This window comes from Sinocyclocheilus rhinocerous, unplaced genomic scaffold, assembly GCF_001515625.1.
Source record: "Sinocyclocheilus rhinocerous isolate Xijiao unplaced genomic scaffold, SAMN03320098_v1.1 scaffold605, whole genome shotgun sequence".
Classification (NCBI taxonomy): Eukaryota; Metazoa; Chordata; class Actinopteri; order Cypriniformes; family Cyprinidae; genus Sinocyclocheilus; species Sinocyclocheilus rhinocerous.
The window spans coordinates 1,691,917-1,710,988 of record NW_015661612.1 but is presented as its reverse complement, the minus strand read 5'-3'; the positions used below and the strand labels follow the sequence as shown (position 1 = coordinate 1,710,988).

At 36.0% G+C, this 19,072-nt stretch overlaps 1 protein-coding gene across 2 annotated transcripts in view; it reads left to right on the top strand.

Annotated features, from left to right (window-relative positions):
• Positions 1–19,072, top strand: part of nbas (NBAS subunit of NRZ tethering complex) — a 145,995-nt gene that overhangs the window by 27,541 nt on the left and 99,382 nt on the right. For both annotated transcript variants that reach the window (XM_016536040.1, XM_016536039.1), the window contains exons 22-29: positions 3,240–3,326; positions 3,402–3,555; positions 7,767–7,952; positions 8,761–8,934; positions 10,295–10,428; positions 12,950–13,012; positions 16,937–17,059; positions 17,144–17,246. In XM_016536040.1, the coding sequence (XP_016391526.1) occupies positions 3,240–3,326; positions 3,402–3,555; positions 7,767–7,952; positions 8,761–8,934; positions 10,295–10,428; positions 12,950–13,012; positions 16,937–17,059; positions 17,144–17,246 (1,024 nt within the window). The remainder of the gene's footprint in view (positions 1–3,239; positions 3,327–3,401; positions 3,556–7,766; positions 7,953–8,760; positions 8,935–10,294; positions 10,429–12,949; positions 13,013–16,936; positions 17,060–17,143; positions 17,247–19,072) is intronic.

The window sequence follows — 19,072 nt, the reverse complement described above, 5'->3', positions numbered from 1 at the left end:
CACAACGAAACACACAGCGTCTCCACGACATGGCGGCGGCAACAATACTACAGCGAGAATCAAAGTTACACTTTCTTTCTTTGCGTGAACATTTGGGTGGCGTTATGCAAATTTTCCCACATCGTGACGTAGACATGTTGGGGGTGTGTTTAAATGAGGCGTTTTAGGAGGGCATGGACCAGTCTTAACTTTTACAAAGAATATCTCTTTGGGTTTGAGACTTTAGTCTTTGCAACTTTAGGGATCTTATCTATTCACGAACAGCTTGTAACACTCCAAAGAGAAAGGAAAACTTGAAATCGCATCATATGACCCCTTTAATCTTATTTTTTTGAAACCGTGATGATTTTTTTAAAAGGACTCTTTGCATAACCTGTGATCAATTTAACACATCCTTGCTGAATAAAAGTGTTCATTTAAAATAAAAAAACAGCAACTTTTGAACGGTAGTCCGTATGACTATGACAAAGTTAATACATCAAATGTGTGATTAAATGTTTTTTGTAGTTAATTTTTAATTCTAAGTTTAACATTAACATTTATTCAGCTTGATGTTTTAATTTTCTGTATTATGTATGTATAGTGTACTAAAATAAAACAATTAATTGAACGGACATACACAAAAGCCCCCCATTTATCAGTAAATGATGATGAAAGACCCTCTTTATGGGTAAGTTAATAATAAATCAAACCTAGATGGGGCATTTAATAAAAGCAATGTGCATTCTTTGTTTAATTTAATTATCATCAAATGTGATCTACAAGTGAAATACTGTCAGTCCTTGCAACATAAACGTAAACACCAGTATAATACTGCAGTTCAGCAACAAAAACAATTTCAAGTCCATAAAGTGTGGGGGAAATTTATTTATTATGTATTATTGCTTATTTAACTCCAGTTTCTTGTTTGCATTTCCAGTATGTTTCATATATTGACAGACAGAATTTTTCCTGGTTGAGTGTTCCGTTTTCAGCTCCTTCAGAATGAAAGATTTATTGCAATATCCTGAAGTGAGGAGGTGATTAAAGTCAGGGACTAGCCTACATCTTCAGGACAGACATATCGGAGCTTTCTCCGAAAGACCTCAGATATGTGAGTCTAGTATAATGTGTAACTGAGCCATTATATTTAAGAGCAGACACATCTTGAGCTCAGATGTCTTAAATGTCAAACATCAGATATCCCAAGACAGTCGCTGAGATTGAATCACTGACGTCTCTGTTACCAGCAGCCACCTAGGTGACCAGCAAGTTCATCCTTTCACACTTTTATTTTTGTGCTGCCCCACTGCTTTCAGTGCCATTTGTTCTTTCTCCGAAATGGGGAAAAAGCGGTTTAATTTAGAAACTCCGTTAAGCTTGATGTGTATTTCATGAGCAATTTATCACGTGTGGCAGACATCTGTATGTAACATCCGTAGTATTACATGAATGATTTGTCATAATTACTTACAACAGCATGTTTTGAGAGCCGTCTTAAAAATAGACTTCAGTTTAGCCTTAATTTCCATTTCACCTCATAGTTGAGCTAGAAGAAATGAGATTTTACAGATTTGGAAGTGCTAATATGGTGAACACTTTTGTGGCGTCTGTTAAGACATCCTTAGGGATTTCGCACAGATCTTGTTCGCCGATGACACACTCTAAAATTGTGCTGTCTCTTTTGACACCCTCAGAACCCAGACATGAAAGACTGATGTAATTGCTCGCTCGAAATATATACACGAAAAGTATCAAAACAGAGGAAACAGGCAATAGCTTCTATACCTGCGTTTACACTGAGATGGGAACTTGCTAAGAGCTTGTGCTGCTCTGTTTTGTACATATTGCAATCTAGCAATGTTTTTTGTTAGGTAGGTGGTTAAACACGCTTTGTTGTATGGGTGTATGGGCGTGCACTGATTTAGTGGACAGGTTTGTGTGTGTTAAGAGAGAGACACACAGAGTAAGGGCATTTGCAACACCCCTAATGTTCCAGTAATGGGGGTGACAGAATAGATTTAGTGTATTGGATTCGGTCACCCTCCTTCCGCCCATTCTCTCTTATGGAGGTCAGTCGCCTCTGCAGTGAACATCCATCACAGCTCAGCAGCTGGAGGCCGGTTTCCTACTCTTCCCCAGCCTGTGAGCGCTAACAGTGCTGCTGCTGCAGGACTCTCGCCGTACCAGTAGTCTCTCGCCATCTGCCGTTTCTGTATGTTTTCAGTATGTTTTCAGCCCACTAACGGAGGTCGCTCAGCTTAAGAAGGGGCTCAGTGGAGCCAGATACATTAACTCCGATGACTAAAGCATTTTGTCATCTCTGAAATGTGTTTTTTTTCAGTGTAACTTCAGAATCAGCTTGTTATTTCTGACATTTTAGTTTGAGAGTGTTCTTGTGAAATGTATGTTAGTATAGAACTACTTTAGAGTTGGTCCTCAACAGGCTTTAAAATTTTTAAGTGCCTTTAAAAGGACACCAATAATTGTGGTTGGTTGCTTAGTTTGTTGGTTAGTTATTTAGTTTGTTAGTTGGTTAGTTGAAGTTTTTTTTTTTTTTTTAAGTTTCAGTTGTCTTTGACACCAAAAAATTTACTCCAAAATTGTGGTTAGTAAGTTAGGTTATTTGTGCGTTAGTTATTAGCTTACTGTTTTAATTGTTTTTGAAAGGACACCAATAATTTTAGTTAGTTAGTGGCTTCTTTTGTTCTATTGTTTGTTGGTTGGTTAGTTAGTGGCTTGCTGTTTCAGTTGTCTTTGAAAGGACATTGGTAATTTTAGTTAGTGGCTTATTTTTGATCTACTTAAGTTTCAGTTTTCTTTGAAAAGACACAAGTTGTGGTTAATTGGTTTGTTAGGTTGTTTGTTTGTTGATCAGTTAGTTTGTTGGTTGATTACTTAGTTATGGGCTTCTTCTTTCAGTTGTCTTTGAAAGGACACCGATAATTTTACTTAATTCGTTAGTGGCTTGTTTTGATCTATTGAAGTTTCCATTGTCTTCGGAAAATCACCAAAAAAAATGTGATTAGTTTTTTTTTTTTTAGTTAGGTTGGTTGGTTAGTTAGTTAGTGGCTTGATATTTCAGTTGTCTTCAAAAAGTCACCATTAATTGTGGTTCGTGTCCAGAATTTTCTATTTTGACCAAGAATTTTTAATCTTTGTGCTTCATTATTGATTGCATAAACCTTTCTTAGTTACTGATAACAATCTGTTGTTGGTTCATTTTTTTGTTCTTATGTTCTTTCTTTCTTTCTTCCTAGGGTGGATAAGAAGGGTCATTTGGCTTTCATTCCTTGGGAGGAGAGCCGACACAGAGATCTGGACTGGTGTGAAGTTCCTGAGTGCAGGTAAGATCACATTGGTGCTTGTGGTGGTTGAAATCTCTGTTTATCACTGATGACTGTGTGTGTTCTTTTCTTTAGAGGAGTGGTGGAGCCCAACCCAGTGGATGACTGTCACTTCTTATTTGAGGAGCAACCAGAACTAGAGAGGTTTCGTAGCGCTAAACCCTCCATCACACTGCTGACTGAATGGTACCTGACCAGGGCACAGGACATAGAGAGCAATTCCCGCCAGGTACACAAGTGCACATGCTGACAGAAACTGACAGTCAAACACATATCAAAGCACACCGTTTTCTTTTGCACTTTCGCTTGACTGACACCTTACCCGGCTGAAAAACAAACAACCTCCTCAGATACACATACAGATGCACATCTGACTCACAGAAGATTTGCTTCCTTCCAGAGTGACAGTTACTGCTGTCCCAGAGGGCTGTTAGTGTTGTGGATCAAATGTGGAACTAGATAACACTGTAGCTGTCCACTGTGGGCGCTCCTAATGGAGAGATATCTGAACCATTATGAGACCAGACTGAGCTTCTGAACCCCTCTGTCTGTTTCTTTTCTTCCTTCTGTTTTCTTTTGTCTGTCTGTCTGTCTTTTTCTGTCTGTCTTTTTCTTTCTTGCTTCCTTCCTTCGTACTTTTATTCCAACCTTCCCTTTCTTTCTTTCTTTCTTACTTTAATGCTTTTTAAAGATACATATCTCTAAAAGAACAGCTCTAAAAGAAACTCTAAAAAACCTTGATTTTCCACAATTTGGCAAATGCTTTTTATTTTACTAAAAGCTGCAATTACAGTGGGGTCCAAAAGTGTGAGACCCCGATTTAATATGTTTTTAATTTGCATTCTTCTGATTTAGTACTTTTTTTGTCATTATAAATTATACAAACAACAAAAAGTAAAATGTACTTAATCTTTCTTGTGCGAGTTTTTGCACACATATTTTAAAGTAAATTTAAGTATAAAATTAAGTTATGTAAAAATAAGTAAATTTTACTTGGCAAGTTAGAGTTTGAGTAATTTCTACTTAATCATTTGAAGTTTACTCTGCAATACTCAAGTACATTTTACTCAATCATTGTTTGTAAACTATACTCTCAACAATGTAGCACTGAAAAAAGCCATGCTATTAAAGCATATGGTTTACTTAGAAACATCTAAGTAAACAAGGCAGTAGACAGCTTGTTACACTTTTTAAGATAGTATGTCTACACAATATAGTTAATACCTAACTAAACACAGAGACCTCAATACTTGGTACACAATATACAATGACAGTAACAATCCGTGGCTAGTGTTTGTGTATGAATGGGTCATTTTGAGTAGAAAATGAACCCCAGATGTCACAAAACCGCAAGTTACCAAACCTAATAGCAAAAGCCACCATAAAATAGTGTAAATACAACTCAAAAACAGTAAAACACCATTTGTAAGCATAACAAACAATTCCAAGTAAAATATACTTATAAGTTCAAACTTTAATTACTACAAGCTTGATTTGAGTACTGATAAAGAATTTACTTTTTTTTTTTTTATTCTGGCCTCAACTAAATTATTTAATGTAGAAATTATATTTGTTTTTCCATAGTATTTACTTCACCACAGAATCATTTTTATCAGTGTATTTTAAGCATAAGATTTTCAGTGCAGTTAAATTGAAAAGTGAACATGCATTTCATAATATCCTAGTTTTTGTTCTCTTTTGCTTTAATGACAGCTTGTCCTTTGTTATGTGTTCATAAGCACTTTCTACTGTATTATGTGCTTATATTTTACAAAAGTTATCTATTGAGCAATATTTTAAATAATATTTTCTAAGTTTGAAAGTCATTGGAGCCTAGATGTTTTGGCAGTAATCCCACCTGAAGAACTTTAGTTATTCCAAATAAAGTCTTATTTGAAGGAAACATTTTTGGTCTTCGGCCTGTATGTCCATAATTTTCTTTTTTAGGACAAGAATTTGAATTTAGCTGTTTGACTAGTCTCGAACTTTTTGTCCTCACTGAATATGACCATTATGACAACTGCTATCACTCAACTGTAGGCGCAGCCTGTTTCAGGAAGTGCTGCAGAGCAGAAGAGACATCACTCTGTCAGGACAGAGGTTAAAGCAAGGAGAAAGGGCTGCTCTGAGAGAGCTTGACATGTGAAGTGAGGGAACGAGGATGGGCGGCGCCTGGGAGCCTATTGAAAAAAAAGAAAAAAAGAAATCTAGTGTAATAAAAGGGTGTGCGATCTGAGCTCTGCCTGCCTGTTTGGTCCTTAGAGAAGGGAAGAACGGCCGAGAACGATGGCAAAATGTTTGTGCATGTAGAGATCAACTAAATTATTTAATGTAGAAATTACATTTGTTTTTCCATAGTATTTACTTCACCACAGAATCATTTTTATCAGTGTATTTTAAGCATAAGATTTTCAGTGCAGTTAAATTGAAAAGTGAACATGCATTTCATAATATCCTAGTTTTTGTTCTCTTTTGCTTTAATGACAGCTTGTCCTTTGTTATGTGTTCATAAGCACTTTCTACTGTATTATGTGCTTATATTTTACAAAAGTTATCTATTGAGCAATATTTTAAATAATATTTTCTAAGTTTGAAAGTCATTGGAGCCTAGATGTTTTGGCAGTAATCCCACCTGAAGAACTTTAGTTATTCCAAATAAAGTCTTATTTGAAGGAAACATTTTTGGTCTTCGGCCTGTATGTCCATAATTTTCTTTTTTAGGACAAGAATTTGAATTTAGCTGTTTGACTAGTCTCGAACTTTTTGTCCTCACTGAATATGACCATTATGACAACTGCTATCACTCAACTGTAGGCGCAGCCTGTTTCAGGAAGTGCTGCAGAGCAGAAGAGACATCACTCTGTCAGGACAGAGGTTAAAGCAAGGAGAAAGGGCTGCTCTGAGAGAGCTTGACATGTGAAGTGAGGGAACGAGGATGGGCGGCGCCTGGGAACCTATTGAAAAAAAAGAAAAAAAGAAATCTAGTGTAATAAAAGGGTGTGAGATCTGTTCATCTGAGCTCTGCCTGCCTGTTTGGTGGACGTTTGTGCATGTACAGATCAATACTTTGTTCAACCAAAGCCAGGTGTGCATAAACAAATGTGTGCTGTTTGCAATCATTTGTTTGTAAGGCAAATATACGTACTGGTTGTAATCCTGATTTAGTGTTCTATTAAGCAGCATTGCTCGTAATAGGAGTGTTGTATCATGTTGTTGTGAAGGCAGCATTGCTCCGGAGGTGTTTGGCTCTTGTTAACTTGTTAACTTAATCAATGTCAAGGGTTTCCTACCAGGTGAGAAAACAGCAGCAATCATTTCCTCTATGCAGGCATCCACTATTGATTGGCTCCATGCTCTGCCTGTCAACTGGTAGAGGAATGCCAATCGTCAGCTCATGATTTGAACTGTATTGATGGGCTGCTGAGGCGCTTTGGATTTCATCGACTGGTTCTACTTTTTACGCATCTGTTAGGGGATTTTTACTTGTAGCATTCTTTCTTTTATTAATTTCAGACTAACCCATAGTTTTCTGTTGGCGGGTGAAGATCCTCCTTTATGTTCTTTATGCCAGAATCCATTATCTTTGACGCATATTTTGATGGATAGTAATAGTTTAAAGTCTGTCAGAACTCATTATTTTTCTGTTGACTTTTATGGAAAGATTTTTAATGAAGTAAGGCCAGATTTAGTTTTAGAATTTTTATCTAAGGTCAAATTAAAAAACGTATTAACTTAACTAACCTCGTTCTCGCCATGAATATAGCCGAGGTAGCTCGCATGGCGTTAAATCATAAACAAACAAACATACTTTCTTTTATTTGTCAGTCTTTTATATTTTTGCATCTCTGTTTGATGTGATCTGACAGTTTTCATAGATTTTCACTAAAAGATTTTACCCACTCTTTTAATGGATTTCTGTGTTTTTTCAAAGACGCCAGCAGTGTGTTCATCATTAAATGATGGTGAAAGATCTTTTTAATGGCTCATTTTTTTCCTTATAATTATTCCCACATGAGTTTATTTATAAAAATAAAAATGATGTAAAATGTCCAAAAAATCAAATAAAAGTAGAATGATGCTAGCCATTTTAACTGAAACTAAAATTAAAATCACAAAAAAGATATTTGTTACTTGAAATTAAATGCAAAACATTTTCTAATTTTAATGTAGTTTAATTTGATGTAATAAAATAACAAAAATGAAAATTGAAATAAAAAATTAATAAAAACAATATAGACATAAAAAAACTAAAACCACTAAAATTGACAAAATCTTTAAAAATGAAAAATTATAAAATAAAAACTGATTCAAAATATTAATAAAAATATTAAATAAAATATTAAGAAGATATGAATTTGTATTAATTACATTTTTTACTTCACTCATATTTATGTTGTGCATCTCTATTAGATTACTTATGCTTTTGATTGCTCCACACAGGTTGATTGTGCCCTGTCTCTGGTGCGTTTGGGAAAAGAGCAGAACATTCCTGGGCTGGAGGTGCTGTGCGACGACCTGGTTACCATGGAGACACTGGTGTACGAGACGTCATGTGACCTGAGTCTCACACTAAAGGAGCTGCAGCAGCTCAGGGACATTGACAAGCTCCGCCTGCTCATGAAAAATGTATGTTTTGAGGCTGTGCGCTCTTTGTTTTGCTGTCTACAGCCTCCTTCACTTGTATTATGTTCACATTTATCACTGCAGACTATATGTAGTACTGACATAGTATAATGTTTTATTCTTGTCTGAAGTGTCAATAGCTGCACTGTAAACACCTCATATCACCCGTTTCGCGGCTCAGCAGTCATACATATTGTATATTTAAGCAGCTCTTTCCATTGAGGAGCACTAGAGACAATGAGAGATTCTGTGAGTGTCTGTAGATTTGTGTTTACAGGGGTGGTCTCATTACGACTGCAATAAGCACATCCAGCGGGCTTGTTTGGATTTAATGCTTTCATTAAAAATGATTTAATACTCATTTGCTCGTTTAAGGAGAAATGCTGTGAGTGGGTGAATCGCCATCTTCACATCTGTTTACTAGTGATACTTTTAATGTTTTCTGAGGGAACACTTAATTCAATCAGTAATGAACATTCTGTCAGCTTTTACTCACCCTCGTGTTGTTCTGTGGAACATAAAAGGAGATAAAAACCACTTCAGAAAGGATCTGAATGATTTCTTCATGCAAAAGGACACTCTTTCTGAAGCTTTTTGATACTCCTGTCTTATTTATTGAAATTGGAAAAACAGAAACCAGTACATTCTTCAGAACTACTCGTTTTGTGTTTATTAATGAAAGAAAATCATGCGGGTTTGGAACGACATGAACTGTTCCTTTAAAACTTCTGTATTGTGTTTCTGCCTAAAATATTGTGAGTGAACAGAAGACGCTGTCATTTACCGATTTCATGACTGCTTTCTGTTTTAGTCCAGTGAGGATCGATATGTGAGGAATTCATTCCAATGGATGGTCCCGTTTCTGCACCGCTGTGAGGGACAGCGGGTGGGCTCTGCCTCTGCTCTGCTCAGAGAATATCTGGTCACCCTGGCCAAAGATGATCTTACACTCCCACTCAGAATGTTCCAGCACTCAAAGCCAGATGTAAGCCAAACCACTTACATGTACTTGACTGTCCAAACAAAGGCAGTTTTATAAACATTCAACTAATGTTTAACTAAAGTTAACTAACTAACTAAAGTTTTTATGAATATATTATACAATAAATAAATGTATTTATTTACTTGCTGTATACAATTACCCAATTTTTATAATTTTATATATAATATTTAATTTAAATGTATTATAAATGTTATTATATATAATTTTTATTATAAAGTATATTTTTTATTATCTATTATTATTTTCCAATTGTGGGTGTTCCTAGATTTCCCCAGAGTTTTTGTTAAATTTAGCTCATAAATTTGGCCAATAAATCAACTCACAAACTTGTACACATGCTCTTATGAGGATGTCCTGAGGCCATACCATAATCCATGATACAATAATCATAAATGCTTCCTATTCCTAATAGACACATTTTGGACACTTTATTTTACTTAAGACATTTTTGGCCCATGTATGAGCTGTGAAGACACTTTCAGAAATTTGAACCTCACAAGCATAACAGAACAAGTACACAAGTCACATTATTGTGTACTGATCTGAATTACTGATTTAAAAGTTCAGTAGTGTGGCACTACTAAAGTTGTTGCTCCGTCATGATAAATTGCTTGTGCTTTTCCTCATTAATGAGTAACTTCGGATAAAAGCAGCTACTAAATGAATAAATGTGAGTAATTTGAATGATATGTCACACACACACACACACACACACACACACACACACACACAGATACACTAATAAAAGAGGGATGCCATTCCAATTCTGAGTCCAAAGCCACAAAAGACCTTCAGACACACACACACATACACACACGCTGTCTCACAAGGCCATGATAAAAATTTATGACCTGCTTACACATCTGAGGCATCAATTTCCCTCACAGGAAATTAATAAAAGCGGTTGGAGAGAAATCAGGTGTATGAGATCGTACATGTGTGTTTGTGTTTCTTTTTGTGTTTGTGTGTGTCTGTGAATCAGCCTCGCACATTCAATGTTGTGTGAAATGAAATCCAATCTAATCCACACTAACATGATTTTTAGTGTGCTTGTGTGTGCATCTGTGCGTGAGTTACTATTGGCTGAGAGGAGATGCGATCAAATGGCTGAATATTAACACCATATGAAGGTCATACACAGTATATACAAAGCTATGTTCTGTTAAATAGGCATACAAGTTGGTTGTTTCAAAACCTCCCTATACAGCATTTTTGAGCATCATAAAGACATTCTAAAAAGCCAATGATCCTCATAATTGCTATATAGGGCGGTTCTTTACTAGGTTTTGCGAGTAATTTACACATTACCAATTATTATGTGTTTTTTTTTTTTTACTTGCAGTGTCATCCAAAAGTCATTGGAGATTCGGATCAGCTTATGTCCGTGGCATTAGAGTGTATCTACAGCTGTGAGAGAGATGACCAGCTTGCATTCTGCTACGATATACTTGAATGTCTACCACAGAGAGGATATGGGTGAGCTCACACAACTGGGAACACATTTTTTGATTCAGTCTTTCACTCAAAATTGTGATGGTAATTTTCTACACTACTATTTAAATGTTTGGGGTCTGTATATTTTTGTTTTCATTTGCAAGAAATTGCAAGGATGCATTAAATTGATCAAATTATATATATATATATATTTTTTTTTATTGTCATTTTTACGAAAGATTTCATCAAATAATCATCTATTTATCAACCAATCCTGAAAAAAGCACTTCTGCAATTTCCACACAACCATTTTCAACTAATATTTATAAGAATTTTTTTTTTTACGTAAGCACCAAATCAGCATGTTAGAATGATTTCTGAAGGATCACGTGACACTGAAGCTAAAAAATCTTTGCCTCACAGTAATAAATTACATTTTTAAATATATCAAAACAGAAACATAGATATTTTAAATTGTAATATTTCACAACTTCAAGTAGATGCAGCCAAATAAGAATCTTTTTTTTTTCTCCAAAAACATTAAAATATCTTACTGACCTCATACTTTTAAATGGTTGGGCATATTATTTTTTTAGTTTAATTTTATTTACATTTTTATATTTTAATTTAAGTTTATTTTTATTATTATTATTTAAAATGATAAAAAAAATGTAAGCAAAAAAATACTTGGTGTCTTCATGCTGTATTGCCCAACACTTTTGCTGCTTTTGGGGTGGGATACAGGTAATGTTTGGGACTGGTTTTATGGTATGTTTAGGTTTCACCATGGGTTAAGGGGTTAAGGAGTAGGGGTTGTGTCAGGAGTGTAAGTATAGATGTAGAAATGCAGAAATTACGGACTCAATTACATGCAGGTATTTTAAAAATATAAGTACAATGTAAAACTTTCATGTACACAATAAGAGCATTGTATCAAATGATTAGTTTAAATGTTAGTACATAGTAATTAAAGACACTTCATACAAAGTGGTTCCAAAGCTGGTCATTAGAACTGGTCCCTCAACTTCAAAACTTGTTCTGGCACTGCAGTCACAAAAGCCACACACACACAATTAGCACATGTGTGCACAGTTGTCAGTAAGCCCCTGATTAGCTCATTATTAGCACAGCGTGTGTCTTTCTGCCTTCAAAGTGTGAACCCTCAAAACCTCTCAGCGTTCCTTATTATATCCCTGCTGCCTTTAGATGTCTTGGAGACTGAGAGGCCTGTCACTCATCCGCATATTTTGATATTAAATATACATTTCTGCAGTCTTTGGACTGTAGATGAAGTGTTAGCGTTTGTGCAAAGGGTTGGTGTTTTTCTAGCACTTGATTTCTCTTGTGGGGCAACAAAATAACACATTTACACTAAAAATAATGTGATATGCGAAATTTGGCGTCAGTTATATCTAGGACTGCATGATAAATTGCATGCGATATTTAATGCGCATCTTGTCAGTAAAGCCGTCAGTGTCAGTGAACAACGGCTCTGTGTAGTAAATGCTGCTCCATGTGAAAACACACGCACGTGATGGAGATTTACTGCTGATTACAGAACAGGCTTTACTGACAAGATGCGCATTAAATATCGCATGTGATTTATCGTGCAGCCCTAGTTATATCCTGAGGGTTCGACATTGTTCTGCTAAAAACTATTTTGATACATTCTACAAATGCCATCTGCCTTTTTCTCATTCTCACTTTCAGTCAATCTGTTGCTGTAAAATCTCTCTGTACCTTTGCAAGACCCTAATGTGTTTTTACACTTCCGTTGTTATCCTGGGATCAATGCTTTAGGGTTTTTCCAGAGCTGCGACAAAGAGACTACGACAAAACATGCAACAAAATTTTTAGTAAAATGTCGAAACTTGGAAAGTGCCTAGGGAAATATTGCAAACATATCAAGTCTAGTTTAGACCTAAGAAGTCTGAGTTTTGTCAGCAACAAGGTTTTTTTTATTTTTTTTGCAATTCATACATTATCTCCATGGCAACCGGACTCTCAAGCAGAATTGCACATGATTTCTGCTCAAGTTCACATAAGGGGCCCACCTAAAAAAAAAAAAAAAACATGTAAACGCAAACCTAAAAAAAGGATTATATTGTTCCATTTCAATGGCAGTTGTTCAGCTGCTAAAATATTGTCAGTAATTTAACTAAATATTTGCAGCTTAATTGTTAATCTAGCAAACAATTTTATTTAGTCAGAATATTCTGCTACTGTTGAATGGCTGTCTGTGAAGAAAGATGCTTTTTGGGTCCAGATAGTGTTGTTAAAACATCTGCCAGCAGATTCTAACTGGACAATGCTAACTAGCCCACTTGCTATTGTAGTGTGTGTTGACCTTGTCTGGTGATCAAATAGAAAACAAGTATTTAGAATTCATAGAGGAACAAATATAAAAGCTTATAACCAGAATGAATGACATACCGAAGCACTGACCTGATGACATTATTAGATAATGGAAGGTTAAAATCTTGAAAGTGACTTTCGATAAATGCAGTCTGTGTGTGTTCAGATGGCTGATCTTTGATCTTGTTTGCTTCTCTCTCTTTCCCAGACCAGAGACCGACACTACAAAAGCCTTGCATGACCAGGTGGACACTCTTGAGAAACACTTGAGGTAAGAAGAGACCGAATGAGTCGAGTCAAGCCAAATTTATTTGTATTATTTGTGCTTTTTACAATACACATCGTTTCAAAGCAGCTTTATAGAAAGTCATACTGTCAGGTCTTTAATGCCTTAATGTTTTACCATAGATCGGTTTTAGGGCTGGCGATATATTGCTATGGTATAAATTATCCTCTGAACTTAGATCTAGCTATAATTGCATTTATATGCATAGCAGATATGTCACTCTACGGTGTCTCTGACACATGACCGAGCATTCAGTGTAATTAAAGTCTTTCATCATTTTCACTTGGTTGGTCAGGTTTTTAAATGTTTTCGAAAGAAGTCTCTTATGTTCACTAAAGCTAAAAAGTATTTGATGAAAATTATACTAAAACCGTAATATTATGAAATAATGCTACCAAAATAAAATATTCTGTTTAATATTTTTTAAAATGTATTTTTTTTCTGTGATAGCAAAGCTGAATTTTCAGCAGCAATAACTCTAGCCTTCAGCGTCACACAATTCTTTAGAAATCATTCTAATATACAGATTTTATGCACAAGTAACATTTCTTATTATTAATATTGAAAACAGTTACTGTTTTTTGGAAACTGTGATACTTTCATTCAGGATTCTTTGATGAATAGAACATTTAAAAGAACAGCATTTATTTGAAACAGAAATCTTTTGTAATATTTCAAATGTCTTTGTTCTTACTTTTGATTAAATGAATGTCTCCTTGCTGAATAAAAATATATATTTTTAATTTCTTTAAAACAAATCATACTGGCCTCTTTTGCATGGTAGTGTGTATATTAATTTTATACATTGCTTATATTATTTTAAATATTTTATATCATGTATTTATTTTTTCAATATTATATTTCTAATTTCTAAATTATTTACTAGTTTAATATAGCTTTATAAATTTAAAACTGTATTTCCTTGCCAACATTATTAGTTCAAGAATGCCAGATGTGAATCAATATAAAAGGCGAGATATTCCATTTGACCTCAGGTTGATTTCATGACTTCATGCTTTTAAAAGGGGCCTTCATTATGACTCTGAAATGCTGGATTCATCACTCAACTCTGAGCACAGTATCTTATCAATTACATAACCAGTCTGTTTCAAACACCTCATGACAGATTGGTCACATTACCTCATATTCCAGAGTAGGCTATATTTATTATTTATGTGTTTGAATTGGATTGCAAACTTTGCATATTAACTCACAGAAATACATTGTAATCCTTTCTAGATGTCATTATTGTGATGCATGTATGTTTTCTGGTAGGGTCCTTCCACACATCTGCAAAGGGCCAGTCAAAGGACTTATTAGGGTCTTACAGCAACATGTTTATCTGAACTGCAGAATTAACGATATTAATCTGAATGCAGCATTATGTGTATGTTTCTCACAGCACTTCGGCAATCAAGGCTAATGGAAATGAAAAGATCATTGTTGTGTCTAGCCAGTACTTGGATGTTTTGATTTGATCAGAGGTACGAGTACGTGACCTGAAAAGTTTGAGAGCCGCTGGTGTAGTCAGTATTCAGTGTGTAATGATGTAAGCTTCAGCACAGTGTCAAAAGACTTTCTCACATAACTACTGAGAATAGCTGTCATTGTGGGGAGAGAGAATGGAAAAATGGGACATTTTTGGTCTGCTCACGTCCATCATGACATCTCCCTCATGCAGCACATGAGAGAACCGAGGCATTTTACGCATTCATGCATATACTGTCCAAAACCTGCCGAAGTGTTCACTCATTTACTCATTTGCCATTCACTACGTAGACAACGTCAGTTAGTTTGCTAAATTAGGAAAGATGGAGTAGAAATGAGTGTATTCGGACATGTTCCATACTCAATACTTCCTGAATGACAAAATAAACTACTTGAAATTCAGCCTGGCTGACTGAGACACATTCCCAAAAAATCTGATTGGATTCAGGATCTGATTTATAAACACTGGGCTTTATTTATTCATTTATTTGTTTGTTTGTGCAGACTACAAGAAACCAAAACTGATTTGAGTCAGACAAACCAAAACATTTGAGTTCTGCCTGTCTGAAGAAAGCATGTTTGTATGCATGTTGTATGCTGCACCATGTTTGCATGTATTTCTGTGTTTTTGTCTTTGCGTCTGTTTGCGTGTGTGTCAATCTCAGCTCATGTGACGTGATTAGCCTGTAATGGCTCCGTAGAGACACATTCCTTTAGATCCATTAGAATTCTGTTGGAGGAAAGGATGATGAAAGTCTCTCTCTCAGATATTTATGACTGGCCTGGGAGGGCGCAGTCGCTGCAGCCTTAATTTCACTCTTTTTCTCTTGTTTGCTCTCTAACTTATCACTCGTTTTTCTCAGTCTCTCAAGATTTACCCTTTCCCCTCTTTGTATCTGAATTGTGTCTTTGCCAGTGTTTTCTTTTATCCCCCCTGCTCTCTGTTTGAATGATAAAGAGGGCATATCAAAACCGGATTTTCTTTGCTGTTTTGAAAGAAATCAATCAATGTCGACATTCTCTAATGATCACAAGTAGACATTACAAAAAGTGGCTTTAGAAGACAATATGTTGATTGTTTTATTCACATGACATTGGACATTAACACATTACTCTCCTGCAGTACACCGTTTATCACTGTAAATTTTGCATACATTTTATCACACACATTACAGTATTTTTTTATATATATATATATATATATATATAAGTGTGTGTGTGAGATGATATTGTTAATATTGCATTATCATTTAACCATTATAACATCATGAGAAAAATATAAACATTAATGCGATTAACACTAGTCATTGCACTAGTAATGTTGTAAAGTAAAATAAAGCTTTCAAAAACAAAATACAATTACAAGGTAAAACGTTTTGCATGTTTAAGCAGCCATTTCAGGAGCAGGTCATGATCACTGGAAAAGACTTAAAGAGCTACACAGATGGAGAGAGGAGTTAAAAAGAGTGGGAAGAGAGAGAGAGGGAAGCGCAAAAATATATAAGTGAAACAGAAAAAAAAATTCTGGCTCTAGCAGATTGTAGAGAGAAAGAATGAGACATGAGGGAAGGCGTGTGAGACAGGAAGAAAGGAAGGAAACCAAAAACATCTGTGCTAGATGCTCCCAAGGGACAGTACATCCTCATTTATTGAGGGCATCTCAGCCAGACACGGCACCAGTTCAGCTCACTGAGGTTCATTCAGACACCTCTGTCTGTTCTTGGCTTCTCTGAGCAGCTGTTGGTTAGGGATGGCTTCTGATGTACGTTGCCACAGAGGTTTTTAACTGGTGGGTCGAAACTCATAATATGCACATAATAAAATCCTAAGAACAGTATAATTGTGCATATTTAGGACAGCAAAATTGTATTTTTTTGTGTATATCAAATGCTATGCATCCAATCATACTATTTTACTGCAAAATCATGTCACTTGGTAGTATCCAGTAAAATTCTGCAGTAGTAGTGACAGTAAAGGCATTTATAATGTTACTGTTCTTAAATGCTGTTTATGATTTCCACAAAAATATTAAGCAACACAACTGGTGTCAACATTGATATAATAATAAATGTTTCTTGAGGGCCATTTCTGAAGGTCAGTGTGACACTGCAGACTGAAGCAATGACTGCTAAAAATTCAGCTTTGCCATCACAGGAATAAATTACATTTTAAAATATATTACAAACTAAAACAGTTCTTTGCAGTTGAACTATTTCACAATGTTACTGTATTTATGATTAAATAAAGCAATCTTGGTGGGCACAAGAGACTTCTTTCGAAAACTTCACAAACTTTTGAACTGTGTAGTGTACAGAGAGAGACATGCATATTTGTACAGCATTGTTTTATAGGGCTTCACAAATACTGTAAGCCAGTTTTAACGGTTTATGCACTTTTATTTACATTTCTGTCGCTCACTAGTGTTGCTGAGGTGTTGGAGAAACACGGTCTCCAGAAGCCCATCTCGTTCGTGAGGAACAGTCAGAACAGCAAAGAGGAAGCTCACCAGCTGATGGTCCGACTCACCCGTCACACAGGACGCAAGTATGACACACTCACACACACGGCCACCTTAGCATTTCCCACAGCACTTGTGTGCACCTGTCTTACTGTCTGTTGTTTGCTCAGAAACCCTCCTGTGAGTGAGACAGTGTGGAGAAGTTTACTTCAAGATCTCCTGGACATGCAGCAGAATGTTTATACCTGTCTAGAGCCAGAAACTTGCCATCAGGTACAACACTTATATAATATAATATAATGTAGTTCGGGAAGAAGGAGGCGGGAACCGGCGAACATTTAAACGCTTTAATGAAATAAACAAACAGAAAATGAAAGTAAAGCAGCAGCCCCTCGCGGACGACTGCCGCACACAAAACACAAAATAAAGTCCAGGCCTGGTCCTCTCTCGTCCAACACTGTCGTCACTCCTCCTTTTATCCTTCCGGAGCTCCTCCGTGGGACTCGAGACCGGTGAGTGGCGCAGGTGTCGCGCATTAGCATTTACTCCACCGGCCTCACTCCGTTCCCACGGCTCTCGGCCCCACCCCCACTCGTCACAAATATAATATAATATATAAGCAATATCACACGCTGTGATTACCTGCGACCTCGTGCCTACGGCCGAATCACAGCCGTGCCGATATACAGCCATATCTCATGTCTACGAGTGTGATATTGCGTTTATTCAGCAGTTTGACGGCATGAGTGTGTAAAGAATTAAGAAACAACAACGGAGTGTCTTTTAAAGCCCTCTTTTGTGCAAAACTACTTCCTTCCGCCACGGATTCAGATCTCAGTTTGACATTTTAACAGCTGAGCCCAAGCCTCCGTTACTAATTCGAAAACATTACTTTAGATGAAGGAATGTTGAGTTGCTTCTTTAAAAGCTTATTGTATTACTTTATTAAAAGCTCACTGTATTATATAGAGTAGAGTATTATGAGAGAGATGGACTGAGCGAGTGTGATTACCTGCATCTGATACAGCATTCATTCTTCAGCTCAATCTCATATTCACAATAAAACATTAGTTTGAATGTCCGCTGAGGAAAGCGATTTCTTTGTCGTACTATTCGTTCATCTGTTAAGGGTGATTTCTGATGACAGCGTTGATCAGTGCATTTGTTAACTGCGTCTGATCAGCTGTTATTAAAAGTAAAAATAACTTCTGTTTCAGTCTCTTTCAATGTAAAAGTCTTTACCGCTGACTTGTAAAACAGTCTCTTCAGTCACCATCTAATGGCGGAACAATGTAACTAAAATCACCATCACGAACACACACACACACACACACACACACAATACTAAATACTACCCAATACTAAATACTACTATTATTTATATAAAATATTATTTATTGAATAATAAACGACAACAACAGCCATCATCAAGTTGCTAGTCAGTTCAGTCAAAAGCACAAAGGCAGTGCTCTGATATAGCTACAGCATTAAAGTTACATAAAATATAACGTGATGAGATTTTGCTCTCAGTCAAAACTATTTGCTCTGGAACAAATAATAGATTAATGAGACCATAGACTGCCCGTTAGATTTACCCAAAACAAATAATATCTCATGTTTAACCACTATAGAGACATCAAAGCCAGCGGCAAATTCCAGAAAATCTGGCTGAGGTGAGGCTGCTCTCGGCGGGTTCATGAGCGTTGAACGGCCGCTGACGCCCTGGAGCTCACATCTTGCACACCGCATATTTGAATTCTAAACAAGTACATTATCGCCTAAAAAAACTCTTAAAACTACATTCTGTGACACAAAAACAGTATTATTTTTAAATTATAGTGGATTTGACCGTCCGCCATGACACTCGCTGTGAGAAATACGGCAAACGGAGTGATACAAACGGTGAAACGAGTTCTGTTATCACTCTAATATCGCACGCTTATCAGCCAATCAGATTCAAGGACCAGAAAGAACTGTTGTATATAATATAATATATACTGTAGCATATTTTATACTTTTTTTTTTTTAGAATTTTTTTTTCAATCTTACTGTTGTAACTTGTCTGGTTTGTCACAAAGCTGTTATGTTTTTCTGTACTT